Source organism: Apaloderma vittatum, unplaced genomic scaffold (assembly GCF_000703405.1).
Source record: "Apaloderma vittatum isolate BGI_N311 unplaced genomic scaffold, ASM70340v1 scaffold8489, whole genome shotgun sequence".
Taxonomy (NCBI): Eukaryota; Metazoa; Chordata; class Aves; order Trogoniformes; family Trogonidae; genus Apaloderma; species Apaloderma vittatum.
In genome coordinates this window covers 12112-28468 of record NW_009733497.1, presented here as the reverse complement: position 1 = coordinate 28468, position 16357 = coordinate 12112, and the positions used below count along the sequence as shown (strand labels likewise).

Sequence of the window (16357 nt, the reverse complement as noted above, 5' to 3'; positions counted from 1 at the left end):
ATTGTAGTAAGAAAGAGTGGTCTAATCTGAGTAGTGTAGCAGAACGTTTTGTCACTTGCACTGTTGGATAAAAAAGGGATTTAGGACTGGATTGTAAGGTTATGACAAAATTAACTTTTAAAACCACAAAATGCAAGAAATATGGATAAAAGGCCAGAATCCAGTCTTAACTCAACCTGTTGTGCCTAAAGTATCACAGCATGAAAAAGTAAACCTTAAGTCACAACGTATGTGCTTCTGTGTAGCTAAACTGAAGTCATCAGTCTTTCTGATGGTTAAATCTGCATCTTGATGTGTTTTTTACAATAGTCAGGTTTTGTGTTTAAAATGCCTCCAAATAAATCCCTTTGGAGCTTTGATACTGTCAAAAAGTCTCAATATTTATATATTTATGCCATAAACTTTCTCACTACATTGCATAACTCTAAATTTAATAATATCTTCCTATTTTAATGAGTGGAAGAATTGGTTTGACAGCGGTGTGTTGGTATTCAGGATGGAGTCTTTCACATTTTATGGAAAACAATTGAAATCTTGTGGATGGTCGTTATCTTTAACCCCTGAGCTCAACACAGTGCACCAGAATAATATTTAAATAATATGCAGAGTGAAGGGAGACTGTGATATTTATTGCTGTGTTCGTCTGATTAAGGAATTAAAAAGCATACAGCTTTGGAAAGCCAGTCAAATGAATTTTTCATTAGTAGTCACCTTATCTCCTTCAGGTCTACTAGAATTTAAATGAAGAAACATTCTACATAGTTTGGCAATTTAACCAGTAAAAGAAGTAATTAACCAGTAAAAGAAGTAATTAAGTTTCTATTCATGGGAATAGTCATAAATCTAGTAATTGTTTAGTATGCCACTTGAGCAAGTGACATGGAAGTGTTACTTTTTGAAACCTTATTTTTCCCACAGTTGATGCATCATAAAATACAAACACCAAAATGTCAACTGGAGGGTGTTTGTCAGTTGCTGATTTAAGTTGGTAATAAACTTTGATTAACATGCTGTGCAGGTGTTAGCTAATATTTGCTAGTCACTTTGCTAATAAGCTGATTCAGGATTAATCCTTTTAACTTTTAATTGCCTAGATGGATCGCAAGTGAAGACTTGAACCAGATCTTTATACTGGGGAACAATGTGCAGCAGTAATGCTTTTTGTTGGACACTAAACTCTTAGAATTCGTACCTCTGAGTTGGGTGATGAAAAACAAGACTTGAGCCTAATGGAACAGCCAATTTTGTTATCCAAGCTCTACAGAAATTGCGTCTGCATGTCAGCTTGTAGCAGACAAACAGAACAAGACAATCAGTCAAAACCACAAGTGAAAGGTGTTTTGTTATTTAATGGCCTTTGTTCGCTATAGCAATAAATGACCCAAGTGCAATGACTTGATTTAAATAAAACCCTCCTTTAAAAGTCGCTGCTATGTGTATTTTTAGCCATAAGGAAGTTGCCCTGATGTATGTCTGTCTTGTCTTCGGCTACTGTTCTGTCCCAGAGTGGAGGGGGAGAGGGTAACGGTTTTGAAGACATTCCGCAGTGTGAGTCCCTAAAGCAGTTGCCTCACTGACTTGTTTACTGGTGCTGTAAAATGACGCATGCTATCCAAACTCAGCAAATAAAGGAAGTTTAAAAACCTCTTGAAACGTGTGCTCAGTTTTGTTCAGGCATGTTTCCAATGCCATAAAAATGCTTTGCGGGAGGAATTTTGGGGGGTGGGAGTAAAGTGTCTTATTATTTATATAGTCACCTTTTCAGGTCTGTTTTACTTGCTAGGATGCTCTGGTTCCTCACTGTCTTAGGATCCAAAATGCTGGAAAACTTGATGGTTTTCTTTGCAAGTGTAACTGGGAATCTTGACTTCTCAGTATCTCTTTATTCCTTTTTTTCTTTTTTTCCTGTGGGTCCACATTGAACTGACCTTGCTGCGCATCGAGTCTTTTTTAAGATTCTTATTGCCACTCAGTAACAGGAATGAATGTGTATTTGAATCACTTCTTAAACAAGCAGTGAAGAACTGAAGACTGAGAGTCTGGCATGTTTAAAAAGGGCATATAGATAAGGGAAAAGGCAAATGAAGAACAGAACTACGGAAGGGTATTTTGAATGACAAGGGTTTTATTCAGTCTTCATAGCACTCTCTAAAAAGCTTTTGTTTGTGTACAAGGTACAGTTTAAATTACAGGTCTGGATAGTTAAAAAAATAAAATTATTTAAATATTCACCATGAAGATAGCATTAATGAAAACTGTTGTGTCAAGGAGTGAAGTTTCTGATGAAAACCTGTAACGTATGGCAAGGTTTGACTCTGAGTTGTGTAGCAAAGTATCTGTTAAATAAACACCTTGCATTAATTAAAGTCATAAATTAGCAGAAATCCCTCAATTTCCAAAGGAAATAGTAAAAACAGGTTTTCACAGCTGCCTTACTTTTTGGCTGCTGTTAAAGTTCTCGGAGATGTTCCTGGCTGCTGGCTATTTGCTTTCTGTGAGCCCTAGCAAAGCAGCTGGTCCTGTATCTTGGGTAATTGGATTTTGCAAGAGCTGAAAAGACAAACCACTCCCTTTTTGGGTGCCTGGGCATGTTCCTCCCAGCCTGAAGAATGCAAACAGCCTCAACCAGCTGGTAAAGTGTGAGACTGATGCTCTTGGGCTCAGGGTCTGGAGAACCCTCCTTGCTTGTTGGAATTCCTGGTCTGAATATCTTTCTAAGCCCCTGGGAGCACAGATTCACACCTCTTCCTTCTGGGAGAAGCGTGTGCCTCGGCATGGACATGTGTCAGCCTTTCTGTCCTTCCGAGGGCTGTTGCTTAGGTTGAGGAGGTATTTGAGCATCACAGGGTATTCAGCTGTGCCATCGTAGCAAAGGTTTGGGGACCATGTAGAAGTACAATTCCAGGTGACTAGGAGAAGAAACTTTTTTTAAGCCAGTGTCCATACCTTGACATAATCTGGTTTTAGGACTTAAAAAGTTGCCACCTTTTAATTCATCTCTACCTAGTGCTTTATCAAGTGTGGGTCATTCAACCTTTCCAGGTGGGTTGTGTGGGCTGTGTCTAGTTGTGCTTGGCTCAGTTCTTGCTTGATACCAATGGGAGATGCAAGACTGGCTATATCAGAACAGTAAACGAGACCTACCTCGGGTCTGCCTGAAGTTCTGGTAGTTGACAAAACAACATTGTATCAGGAAACCCTATAAGCTCATGACAAATACCTTGCAGGGCTCTGGGAAAAATTAGCGACTAGTGCTCTTACAACAATGCAGTCTGCCATTGCTTGGGGGTTTTTTTCCCCCTTTCTTTAAAAAGGAATAGTGGTAGAGTCACCCTCCCTGGAGGTGTGTAAGGAAAGGCTGGATATGACACTTAGTGCCATGATCTAGCTGTTGCAATTTTGTTGGGTCATGGACTGGACTTGGTGATCTCAGAGGTCTTTTTCAGCCTCAACAATTCTGTGATTCTTCCAAAGCCGCTCTGTGAGTAGATAGATTGTTAGGAATTGCTCTTCTGTTACAATAAATTACTTGTTGTAAATCACCAGCTGTTGGAAATCTGGCTGTTGCAGATGAGGCGGTATTAAGAGAGTCAACAGTGACCGTGGCACAAGGTCCAGCAGATAACTCTCGCCCCTTGGGATGGGTGCAGCTCCTAAAGATTATTATTCACTCACTGAGCTTTTAGCCACACAACATACTGTTAGTAGTGTCATCCTTGATTTATGAAGGGTAATGCATTAGCTTGACCAGATTTTGATGATATTTTTTTTTTTGTCTTCAAGACTTTAAAGACCGGTTACATACAGCAGATGCCTCCTCCACCAGGAGGAAAGTTACAGACCACGCCGGTGTGATTCATCTGCGTGGAGTCCCGTCGAAGGCGGCAATCTGGCAGTTCTGTGGGTGTGTTTGTAACTTGTTTTGTCGCTTCGCAGTGCAATACATTCATGGTCAGGTTCCTCAGTGGTAATCCAGTCAGACAAGAAGAGAAGCAGGCTGATGCCTAAGGTTATTTCTTCATGGCAAAACTAAATGAATCAGAGCACCCAAGCAGCGCTGGGTACGACCGTAAGAGTGAGGCTGGGGCACGATGGCAGCAGATGAATGGTCAGACGCTCGCCTGTGATACCTGGAGGATCTCTGGCTCTGCTGGTTTTGCTTACAGCAAAACCCAGCCTTCTAAAATCAGTAAGTACCACCACGAAACAACACTTTTGCCAAACTGCTTGAAAATTATCAACAGTCTGCGAAATTGATTCACTCATAATCTAACGTGCACGTAATTGCTTAGGCTGCGTTTTGTTTGGGCATACTTTCTCTGTTTAATACTATCCTCACGTCTGTGGAAATAGATTTCTTAATTATCCTTTGCTTGTAGTTTTATAATTAGTCTCTAATCACAGTGTTACTTTTAAGAAAATCTGAATTTTTCTTGTAACTAAAGTTCTTGTAAAGATCACTCTCGGAACTTGCTTTACTTAAATTCACAGCTCCAATTGTGATCCCTTTAAAAATATGACTAATGCCATTCTGTATATTTAAGAACTTTAATTTTTATTCAGAGATTACCATGTTGAAGACTCTAAAGTCTTCTGCTGCAGCTTTTATAACTTGCTAGATAGTAATGGCCAGTGATCACTTTATGGTGGTTTTATTGAGTTTTAAGCTAGCCGTGTAGCCATTTAAGCCCTAAAAATAACAGAATAGTTTCTGTAAGAACAGATTTAATATGTATTTTTAAATGTTAAATACACACTGCAAGTTTGCAGTGTTTGGGAAAACATACTTGTTTAGCTAGTTATGGCAGATCCAGTGTAAATTTATGTTTTGTGCATTATGGGCTTGCAGTTTCCGTGCAGGATACCTTTCCTTATAAACTTAGCTATAGTTTGTCCTCTGGAGTAATGGAGAGGGGAAGGCTGTGACCCCAGGGGATGGAGAACCCTTTGGCCAGAGACCTTGGGTCCCCCAGCCTGGGGCTGTAGCTGCTGCTGCTGCCTGGGCTGACCCTCTGGTCGCGGTGACCGTGCGGGGCCAGGCTGCCTTGCCCTGCATCCAGCCAGAAATTAAAAGGCAGAAAGTGCTTGGGGCGGAGGAAAGGAAGGGACAGTTTTGTAGAGTTTTTTCAAAACACTTTGATTTTAAACCAAAGAAGTCACAGGCTTTGAATTCAGGGCTATGATGCATTAAACAACATATGGATTATTTTTTAATTACATGACCAGTTTACCTTTTTTTTACTGTTTTAAGAGGCTCTTTCTGCTCTCATAAGCACTGTGTAGCCACTCGCTCCTTACTCTTTTCTTCATGTTGAGGGCTTTGCTCCCCTTTGGGTTGCTGTGACCAAATGAGCTGAAGCAGGAGGATCAGCAGCTGGTGACAATCTCCTGAGCTGAGTGGGAGTTACCTGAGGGTGTGGAAGTGTCCTCTTACCAGAAAGCTCCTTCCGTGGGAGGGGGTTTGGACAACTCACCTGCACATGTACCTGTGTCTGGATGGAGCAGAAACCTCTGGAAGAGAAATGTGTTTGCTTCTTCTTAGAAAGGGAGGCATTAATGGCAGCAGATAGTTTATGATTGGGTATATATCATCTTCTGTCTAAAGTATCCTATTTGGATGTTTTGGAGGGAGGGGAATAGCTGTATATGCTTTCACATGGCCTTATGTCAGTATATCCTTTTTTTTTTTTTCCCTAAAGTGACAGTGGCTTGTTGCTGTGATACTTGCTGTGCTTTAAGTTTCTATTGCTGCGTAGTAGTTACACTGGCACATTCTTGCAGTGGTGAGGCTGGGTGGTTTCCACGATGAGTCAAGCAACGCAGCTGAGCGAGACCAGTGCTTTGCTGGTAACACGGGCCAGTATCTCAGTGAGCCTTAAATACCTGGAGCTGTCCCAGATTTCCACCTCACTTAAAGGTAACAGCCCTAGGTGGAGTTACATCAGTGATTAAATAAAAATCATAGAATCATAGAATTGTCAGGGTTGAAAGGGACCTTACAGATCATCTAGTTCCAACCCCCCTGCCATGGGCAGGGACATCCCCCACTAGATCAGGCTGCCCAGAGCCCCATCCAGCCTGGCCTTAAAAACTTCCAGGGATGGGGCTTCCACCCCCTCTCTGGGCAACCTGTGCCAGGGTCTCACCACCCTCATGGGGAAGAATTAATTAATGGTGAAATGTGATGAGCCCAAGGATTCCCAGCTGTGAATGGAATTAGGGCTGTGAGCGTACGATAAACATTTAATGACGGCACAAATTGGCAAAGAATTCGATACAAGCCTTTGCCTCAAAACTGTAGGTATTTCCCAGCCACTTCCCATTCTTTGCAATATTGATCTGAGCCTTTTGGCTCACTTCTCCTTACTGGTTTTATTTCCTTAGAAGAGCTAGTGGTTGCTAGCTTTAAAGTCAGAAAATGCTTCTACTAATACCAGACAAATTCAAGACTCTGGCGTGAGGTTCTCCTTTAGATGTAGCTTGGAAATGCGATGCATCCATCGACCTCTTCCCTTTATGGTCTTTTCGTAATTAAGCAATAAACCTGCAGATTTTAAATACAGTGACGTGAACAAATGTCACAGATGAAAGGGGCAGCTGGCTGTGTGCCTGGCCTTTTGCTGCTGTCAGATGATAAGAGCTTGGAGTTTCCTAGATAGGAAAAAATACATCTCTACACTGTCAGTGCAGGACCCCTTCTGTTTCGTCATTCTCTCTCCTGATCAGTACATATCGGGGGAAAATTGTGTGGCTCCTATCAAAGGCATGGTGGTTTGATGGGCTTTTTCACAAGTGCATCTCCTTAAAGCCAGCCATCATCCTACTTTGCCACTTTTCATTTGTCTTGGGCTTTAGTGTTTTAGCTCACTGATTTTATGCAATTTTTTTCCATATGTGGCTGCATCTACTTATAGATTCAGTGGGAGAAGATCAGTGTCTCAATTCTTTTGAATCCACAACAGCTGTTGCTTTTGCCGTGGACATATATAAATTCTAATAATCAGATTTGATGTAACACATTATTTTTCCTTCATTCCCTTTACTAGATTATTTTCCTTCAGCAATTATGCCTGTAACAAGTTGTATCCTGGAATATTAAGTTTAGCAAGAACCATGGGAGACTTTATGGAGGGAGAGGAGGCCTGAATCCTTCTGCAAAGCATAAAACACTTCAGTCTGGCCCTTTTTTTGTTGGATTTTGGTATCCAAGGCCTAAGGGCCCAAGTTTCCTACCTTGCAGGTCTCATCAAGAAGAATTTGAGGAGAGTAACAGCATTGAATCCAAGGCTGTCTTAAGTCATTTCAAGGGACCCACAGCATGGACTGCTTTAATAATCTCTCCATCTTGCAATTTACAGTAAATTATTAATGCAGTAACTTCCAGTTTTGGACAGTTTTTTTTTAATTTTTATTTTTGCTTAAGGAAAGATTCATTAATTGTTCTCAGTAAAGAAGTTCGTAAAAAATAAACATCCGAAAATTGCTTTGCAATCCCGATAAGGATGATCTCTGAGATGGGTTTCTTACTAGTTACTGGATTGTGATAGAAAGTGAGAACAGATGCCTAATCTTTAACACATCTTTCTCCCAGCAGGAAAACAGTGAATGCAAGGTGATGGATGTGAGGGTAGCCCACTGCCTGCTCCTTTGGGCAGTGCACTTCTTCCTGGCCGAGCAGCGCACCGCTCTCAGGGTGAGTTTCACTAGACCAGGTTGCTCAAAGCCTGACCCAGTGTGACCTTGAATGCTTCCAGAGATGGGGCATCCACATCTTCTCTGGGCCACCTTTTCCAAAGTCTCCCCAGCCTCACAGAAAAGAATTTCCTTCTCATCTGATCTAAATCTACCCTCTTTAGGTTTAAAACCATTATGCCTCATCCTGTCACTACAGCATAAAATACTTGAAGTATTCACCTACATTCATTAGGCCAAGCAACCTCCAGCACCACTCTTGGAGTGTTAGAAATCTGCTGTTCAGCCTGCTCTACCCAGCAATAACGGCGCAATTTCCAAGGCATCACGTAGCCAAGCTTTACTTCCAGGCTGACAAGGTTTAGCTGATTGTAGGTGATAGCCTCAGAGACACTTCCCAATCAGGAGAGAGACAAAGCAGCTATTGCTATTTGTACAATTGTAGCTTTATCTTATGGCAAAAGTCATATAGATCACACGTTTGTGTCAGAGGTCGCGTATTCTCATCAGCAAGTTACATATTCTCATCAGCATGAGAAATATGGGAGAGCTTAGGCATCATACGGGCTTTTTGACTGAGGAATAGCTTCTGGAGGTGTGTGTGTGTGATCCCGTGCACTAGCTTGGTGTGTCACTTCAGCAGAAGGGTGCAAACAAAGACTTAATATAGAGAAAAACTGTTAGTAGCGAGCTCTCAGCTGGTCTGTGTGAGCAAGGGGCCATGAGCTCTTCATGCTGGACCTTGAAAAGATCTCTGGATCTCAGAAGGACTATTTTCCCATTGAAATCACCTTTCCAGCTAGTGCCAAGGAGTCATCTTTTATTTATTTTAACATTCAATCTACATTCCACTTTTCCTTATTTTTCAGGTTCTCAGTAAGGCATCAAAGACTGGCAATCAGCAAGGTACAGTGAATAGCTTTCTCTTTTTTTTAAGTCTTCGGGAGATGTTATCAGTACTTTACCTCTGATATTTCATAGACCATGGTGTCCTTACACCTTATATCTGCTTGACTCATTTTCCAGATAGGTGTGTAAATCTCATTCCATGCAAAGATAACGGAGCTCTTTGCATTCAGCCTTGTGCTCCCTCCTTCCATGGGGAGACAAGCTTTGTCTGCAAAGACAGAAAGTGGCAGATGTTTACGGATGCTTGTGCAAGCCTGGATGTTCAGTCCCTTTTTCAGGTGAGGTTAACTTATGTATCTACTTTGGCATATGCTCATAATTTCTTGCCAAGACACCCTCTTCCTCTATAACTTTTAAAGCTTGGGCAAAGGGAAGACAATGTGATCCTAAAATACAGATTACTTTGGTAACAGGCTTTGACTTCATCTTAAATCAAGTGATTAGAAATTAATTTGGGAAATTCCTGTGTGGAAACGTAATTCAGAAATGAATTTGCCTTGTTCACTTGGCTGATGTTCTCCATGTGGCTCTAAATCAAGACAATGAACCTGAAAAAAGTGCAACACAATTATCTGTAATAAACAGAAGATTTGTGATAAATTCTCCCCAACTACAAAATAAAGAACTTTTTTCAAGTCACTTCAAGGATAAGACACTGCATTTAGTTCTTGTCCTTTCCTTCATGTGTGTTACACAAGCAAGACATTCTTCTCAGGTGAGCTTTGATCCTGGTCTTCAGGCCACCCATCGGACACTCCCACACTGTGCCTCTTCCCTGGCTGTAGCTGAAACTTCATTTTCATTCACTTCATTAATTTTCTCAAAATTATTTCCCTTCCTCCAGAGGATTTCTGAACGTGAGCTCCTTCCCAGCTATGGAGGACATGTTAATGTTGCTGGAGGACACCTTCCTTTTATTGGAAAACCTGGAGATGGAGCAAAATATTTTGGTGCTGATGACCACGGGAACAGTAACTGCCAGGCTGATTTTTCTTGCATCATCCCAGTTATCCTGTCCTCACCAGCCATCCCAGGAAACATTGCTGATATAGTGGAATTGCTAAAGAAGATTTCACTGCTGTTATCGGAGAATGTCGACAGAGGAAAAATGCAGGTATTTATTTTTATGGACTTCAAGAGGTGTTTGTGAGCTTGCCAGAGCATCCATACAGTGTTTTGTCCTTAGAGCCACTCTCCAGTGAAGTGGTGGCTGTAAGTCACATGGAGATCACCTGGGAAGAGTTTCCAGCGAGGAACATGTTTTGTTGTCAGACTGTTTCACCTATTCAAGTATGGTGAAAATACCCTGTGGAATTTACTTTCTTTAATGTCAAAAGTTTTGAGGAACTGCTGTTATAGTCCTTAGGTACAAGGAAGAATTCATTTTAGAAGTGTGACACCATGAAGGAGGCAACCTTGGAGATGCTGACCCACAGCTGTGTTGTCATGTGTTGCTCAATGGAAGTTGAAATCTTTCCCTGCTGATCTCAGAAGTCAGAGATGTGTGAAAAAAAGGGTGGTGTAAGCAGGCCTACATAATAGGTTAGCGTCTGGAATAGAACTTAGCGTCCTGATTTTTGCTTTCTATTTGCTTCTCCAAGCACCTTTTTAGTTATGCTATGAAGAGAATAAGACAATTCTGGTAGTGACCATGCCAGTGAGATGTTTGGGTTTGACTGGGACGGATCATGGGAACCTCTTAATTGTCAAAGAATATTCCCTTTATAGAATCACAGAATTGTTGAGACTGGAAAAATGAGTCTTGAATTAAATGAGCCATTCTTGGGGCTCTGCTGGTGGAATAATATTCAGTTTCTTTTAATGTAAAGAAATAACTTCTTTTTTCTTGTTTGTTTCAGAGTTACAGCAGGATAGCAAACCATATTCTGAACAGCTCCATCATTTCCAACTGGGCCTTTGTAAAGGACAGAAATGCCGGTTCAGTATTACTGGACTCTGTGAATTTATTTGCTGGGAAGCTTCTTCTAAGGAATGGGTCAGAAAGTATACAGGAGCACTTCATCTCTACAAAAGGCTACAGCATACATAAAAATACTTCAAGAAAGAGCTTTGATTTTTCCATGGAGTTCAATAATACAGGCAATATCACTGGACACATAGTCATTCCAGAAGAAGAGCTTTTGAGGTTATCCAGGTCTTCCAAAGCCATCAGCATTGCATTTCCAACACTTGGACCCATTATAGAAACCAACCAGTTGGACCCTGGTTTTGTGAATGGAATGGTGTTATCGGTGTCTCTGCCAGAAGAGCTCCGGAATATTTTGCTCACCTTCGAGAAGGTGAATAAACTGGAGAACGTGAAGGCTCAGTGTGTTGGGTGGCACTCTACTGAAAGGCGGTGGGATAACAGAGCGTGCAGAATGAAGTCTGAGAACACCAGCAGTGTTGTCTGCATGTGCAGGCATCACCGCCGGACCGTCAAATCCTTCTCCATCCTGATGTCTCCCACCACGCTGCGAAATGCGGTGCTGGATTACGTTACACGTGTAGGGTTAGGCCTTTCCATTTTCAGCTTGGTTCTCTGCCTTGTCATTGAGGCTGTTGTCTGGCATCACGTTACAAAAACTGAAATAACCTACATGCGCCATTTTTGTTTGGTCAACATTGCGACGTCGCTTCTCGTTGCTGATGTTTTGTTCATCTTAGCGGCTATTGTGCAAAATACAACCCTAAACTACCAACTGTGTGTGGCGGCCACATTTTTCCTTCACTTTTTCTACCTTGCCTTGTTTTTTTGGATGTTTACTCTGGGCCTCCTGATTCTCTATGGATTATTATTGATTTTTTTTAAGATAACAAGATCTGCATTCATCGGTACAGCATTCTCCATTGGATATGGATGTCCCTTGATCATATCTATCCTCACTGTTGCTATTACTGAACCAAAAAATGGATATTTAAGGAGTGGAGCCTGCTGGCTCAACTGGTATGAGACTAAAGCCCTTTTGGCCTTTGTTGTACCCGCCCTGAGCATCATTGTTGTGAATGTGGTGGTGGTGGTGGTGGTTGTGGTGAAGACTGGGAGATCCTCTGTCGGGGAAGGCTGCAAGTCACAAGATTTGAGCAACATGATCCGAATTTGCAAAAACGTGGCCCTTCTGACACCTCTCCTGGGTCTCACCTGGGGTTTTGGATTGGCAACGATTGTTGACAGTCGCTCTCTGGCATTCCACATTACATTTGCCCTCCTGAATGCCTTCCAGGTAAATTCTGGTTGGGAATAGCATACTCTCGGTCTTTGAGCCTGGGAAAAGGTAGCAGATAAAAGAAGGGTTGGCAGCATCTGTTGAGTGTGAAAAACAGGATCTAAGCTTCTCTTCCAACTGCACTATTTCACATGGTACATACACTGGGTATCCTGCATTGACATAGTTAATACAAATGGGTGATGGAACAAACTAATTGGTGTAGTGATGAAGAATTAAGACAATGAATTTATGTTGATGTCAGTAATTGTGAAGATGTCTCATCCTTGTCATTTAAGAAATACACAGAAAATTCTCACTTTCATGAAGATGGTTTTGTTTAGCTCTCAGTATAAACATCCAGTGTTACCTGACATGCTGCTCTATACCCAGGCTGCCTTAGCTCTTCTCGGCTGACCTGTTCAAGCAGGTCCAGAGGAAGCCACCAAGATGATCAGAGGGCTGGAGCACCTCCCCCGTGAGGACAGGCTGGGACAGTTGGGGTTATTGATTCTGGAGAAGAGAAGGTTCCAGGGAAACCTTATAGTGGCCTTCCCCTGCCAAGGGGATCTGCAGAAAAGATGGAGAGGGGCTCTATATCAGGGAGTGTAGGGATAGGACAAGAAGTCCTGAAAGAAAGTAGATTTAGATTAGACGTAAGAAAGAAATTATTTTCTGTGAGGGTGGTGAGACACTAAAACAGGTTGCCCATAGAAGTTGTGGATGCTCCCTTGCTGGAAGTGTTCAAGGCCAGGCTGGATGGGGCTTTGAGCAGCCTGGTCAATTGGGAGGTGTCCCAGGGGTTTGGAACTAGGTGATCTTTAAGGTTCCTTCCAATCCAAACCGGTCTATGATTCGATGAGTGCTGCTACTAAGGGCGTTGAAAAAGTCCTGGTATGTAACCCATCAGTCCAGTTTGTAATGAGAATTAGCACAGAATTAGCATCTGTTCTTAACATTCCCGGAGAGCCCATGTGACCTGGGTGGATTAAAGTCATTTTGCGCATTGCTGTTATCTGAATCATAGGTGATGAGATCTATCCTTAAGGAAATGACATCTAGAAGCGTTTAAGAAATATTATGTGGCTGTGCTGGTTTTGTTAACTGGTTTTGCAATTTTTTTAGGGATTCTTCATCCTGCTGTTTGGGACACTTCTGGACAGAAAGGTACTTGGGTTGCTTCAGCACTTATTCTAGATTATATGAACATTTTCTACACTCTGTGAAACTGTTCTCTTTAATAATCTGTTTTAATCTACAGACAAGAGAAGCCTTAAGGATGAACTGCCTTTCACCAAAGCAAAAGTGTAGCCTAGCAAAGGTAAATTTTTTTTTTCCCCTTAATGGCTTAATTTACCACGTTACACACCTGCTTATTTGCCCCTGAGAAAAATGGAGCCATTCACTAAATCTTACCTACTTTAACGTTTTTCAAAGGCAAGCGCTTGCTGCAGGAATTACAGGTACCTCGAATGTATATTGAGGATATTAAGCTTCTAAATATTAAAAGGGTCAATCCACAGATTTTTATAACTGCTACATAACCTACTGCTGCTGTTACAAAATTAAAACCGGTATTTTAATCTAATCTCTTCACTGGTAGATATCAAACCCTTTTAGATATAGAATGCCAGTGACATTTTTTCCCCTCTGTAAATTAGATCTACTTTAAGGTTGTGGACTAAGTAAGGAATAGAATTTGGAGCCCAGAATCCCAACATAAGAACCTGTTTGCCACCTTCACAGAAGCATGGATCCGTATGACAGCAGGGCTGTGGTGGAACGTCAGAGGATTGTTCTGCTTCCAGCCGAACACCAGCTCAGGATGGAAACTGCTTGGAGCCCAGCCAGTACCTTTGGTACTAGTCAATGTTATGTACTCATAAAAGCTTGAGTGTTTTTTAAATATCAGGGCATTTCATTAAAAGGTGTTTAAACCTTAAGGAAGCAACTCTACTTCAGCAGCTTCCTAGGAAAACATTAGCTGAATTGATGTGTTGACATCACTGAGTTGGTGTTTCCTACATGTGCTGTGGAAAACTTTTAATCACTGTTTGTTTGATTTCTTTTGATGCCAAGGCTTTAATGCCGTATCTATACATAGGCGGCTTTTAATGCCAAATCTATACAAGGCAATCTCCTTCATCTATACAAGGCAATCTCCTTTATCCGTCTCACGGGAGTTGCCTGCAATTCTCCTGCCATTAGCTGGAAGAAACAGCTTGGACTTGGACAAATGAAGTTTTTTCCTTGCTTTTCTCCAGTCAAGTTATTAATGAGTCCTGCTTCTAGTGTTGAAAGCTGCAGAGTGTCTTTCGGTGGCCAAGTGTGTCCAAATGTACCTGGATTGGGAGGGAAAAATAGAGAGTTTGAGGAAACCCTACCGCCCTTCTGCTGCTGGCATTGCTTGGCATGCTTTGGGGCATTTGGTGCAAAAGGAGCTGCACGTCTGTGCAGCTTCTGACTTCTCCACGTCCTTCCTCTCCAATTCAGTCTTCAGCTGCATCCAGCACCGCTGTTATATGCGGAATTTAAATGCAGTGCAGAAGGTTCTCTATTTAAAAAAGCCAACCAACCAACAACAACAAAAAAAGCCCAGGTAACAAAAGAAGCCCCAAAACCCAATAACAAATGAAAAGACAAATCCCCAAACTTCTAAAAAATTTTCCTACCTTACAGAGGAAAAAGACAAAGGAAGTGTTTGAGATTGCTCCAAATTTAACAATTCTTGCTTTTACAGACCCAGGATCCAAATAACAGTGAAGATGTTTCATATCTTATCATGAGTTAGGTCAGGACTGAAAGACTGAGAGTGAAAATTCTCTCAAGTCACCACCAATATAATGTTCTCGAAACAACAGGTGGAAATTTCACTCATCCCATGACTCAGCAACATTTGCTAAAACTATTGCATGATCTTACTGAGCAAAACTTGATGTGGAAACCGTGGCTGCATGAGCCTAAGAACGTAAGCTGATGTTGTCACTCACCTGGGTGGAAGAGACCACGTGTAGGTGTTTACCATTGCGTAACAGAGAGGGGGAAAATATTAGTCATCCACTTCTGTAAGCTTGGGTGTAAATATGGAGTTTGACTCATGAGAGCTGGAAGTGTTTGTCCCACCTGAAGTATTTGCTAAACAAGTAATAACAATTAAAAAAAATCTTGTTTCAGATAGCTTCAGAAAGGGAAATAGTGATCAAGTAAAACATCTAGAAGGGTTATGCAGACTCTTGCTTCAGGTGTCCTAGTTTCTTGAGGCACTTATGAATCTGGAGAAACTAGGACACCTGAAGCAAGGTCCTTCTGGGTCAGATTTTAAGATGATCACGTTGTGGCATTTCTTCCCACACTTGAGGCACCACTTCTTTTAAATGGAACCTCCACCTGCATCAAAGATTATATCTAATCTGACCTGCTGATTTCTTCTAGTCCTAGCGCTGGACAGTTGTCTTCAGTGGATCCGACCGGTGGGAGGAAAAGGAGCACTTCTTACACAGAAATCCTGGTTTGAGATGAGCCGCAGTGGCTGACCAGCTCAGAGCATGGACAACACTGTCTTGGAGCGTGACTGTGGGAAACATCATGAAAACCAGAAGAGAAAAGGCCCTGAACCTGCTGTCAGGAGCAGGAAACCATCAGTGTTGCTGCAACCCTTGGAGGAAACACATGGATATGTAAAAGTTGTTTCTTACCTTTGTGAAAACTGCTGTGAGGGGAGTTTGTTCTCATTTACCATTTCAGTGCTTCAATATTTTTTTTTTTTTGGTCAGTGCAATAAGGAGCATGTGGAGCTGTTCTAAAGTTATTTCATTTTTTTATGTACAAATGTTGAGCTAGTTTTGGCTGTCTTTAATCAAAAGAGATTCTGTTAGGTGACACTCTATTCATCATTGCCATTTGTCCTCCCAGACTGATGGACAATGTAACTCTATTTCTGCATTACAGATGCTCTCTCCACCTCAGTACTTGTGTGCCAGAGGAATTGTACAAAGCTCTTTTTTCATCTGTCAGGACAGAAATTTTACTCTTTTTCCAGTCCTGCAAGACGATGATGGAGATAAGATAAAGCTCTCTGCAAATAGTTTCCCTTTTTTAGATGTGGCAAAACAAGCTTTGAATATGCTTCAGAGCTGAATCAAGTGGATGGAGATCTTCTGCGTCCTGTGCAATGTGCTAACAAAGGAGAGGGTTTGTGCTTGTGAGATAGTGTACCTGGTTTCACTAGAAAATGAGTTCTTGATATGAGAAACCCTTTCTAATGAAAGCTTTGGAAGAAACCTTATTGCCTCTTGTCAGGACAAACTGATGCTCTCAATTAGAAATAAAGTTGAAATTTTGTCATCGTTTCTAATTAAGTCATCCTTATCCTCCTCTACCAAAAAAAGTAGATAAATGCCCTTTAATATGAGGTGATATTACTCAGGTCAGAAATCACTCATTCCCCTTTGGCTTCACATATGTTTGAAATATAGAAAATTTAATCAAAATAATACTGTTTAATGTCATCAATACCCTTCTACTGAAGAGGGAGAAGAACAGCCTGGCAA

General features: G+C 41.5%; 1 protein-coding gene across 1 annotated transcript; it reads left to right on the top strand.

The window, feature by feature from the left end:
• Positions 1-7615: 7615 nt before the first annotated feature.
• Positions 7616-13128, top strand: LOC104278825 (probable G-protein coupled receptor 115; the record flags this gene model as incomplete). Its single annotated transcript, XM_009875920.1, has 7 exons — positions 7616-7693; positions 8562-8598; positions 8719-8879; positions 9446-9715; positions 10461-11825; positions 12933-12974; positions 13069-13128. Coding segments are annotated over exons 1-7 (2013 nt in total), but the record flags the coding sequence as incomplete, so codon positions are not given.
• Positions 13129-16357: the final 3229 nt, after the last annotated feature.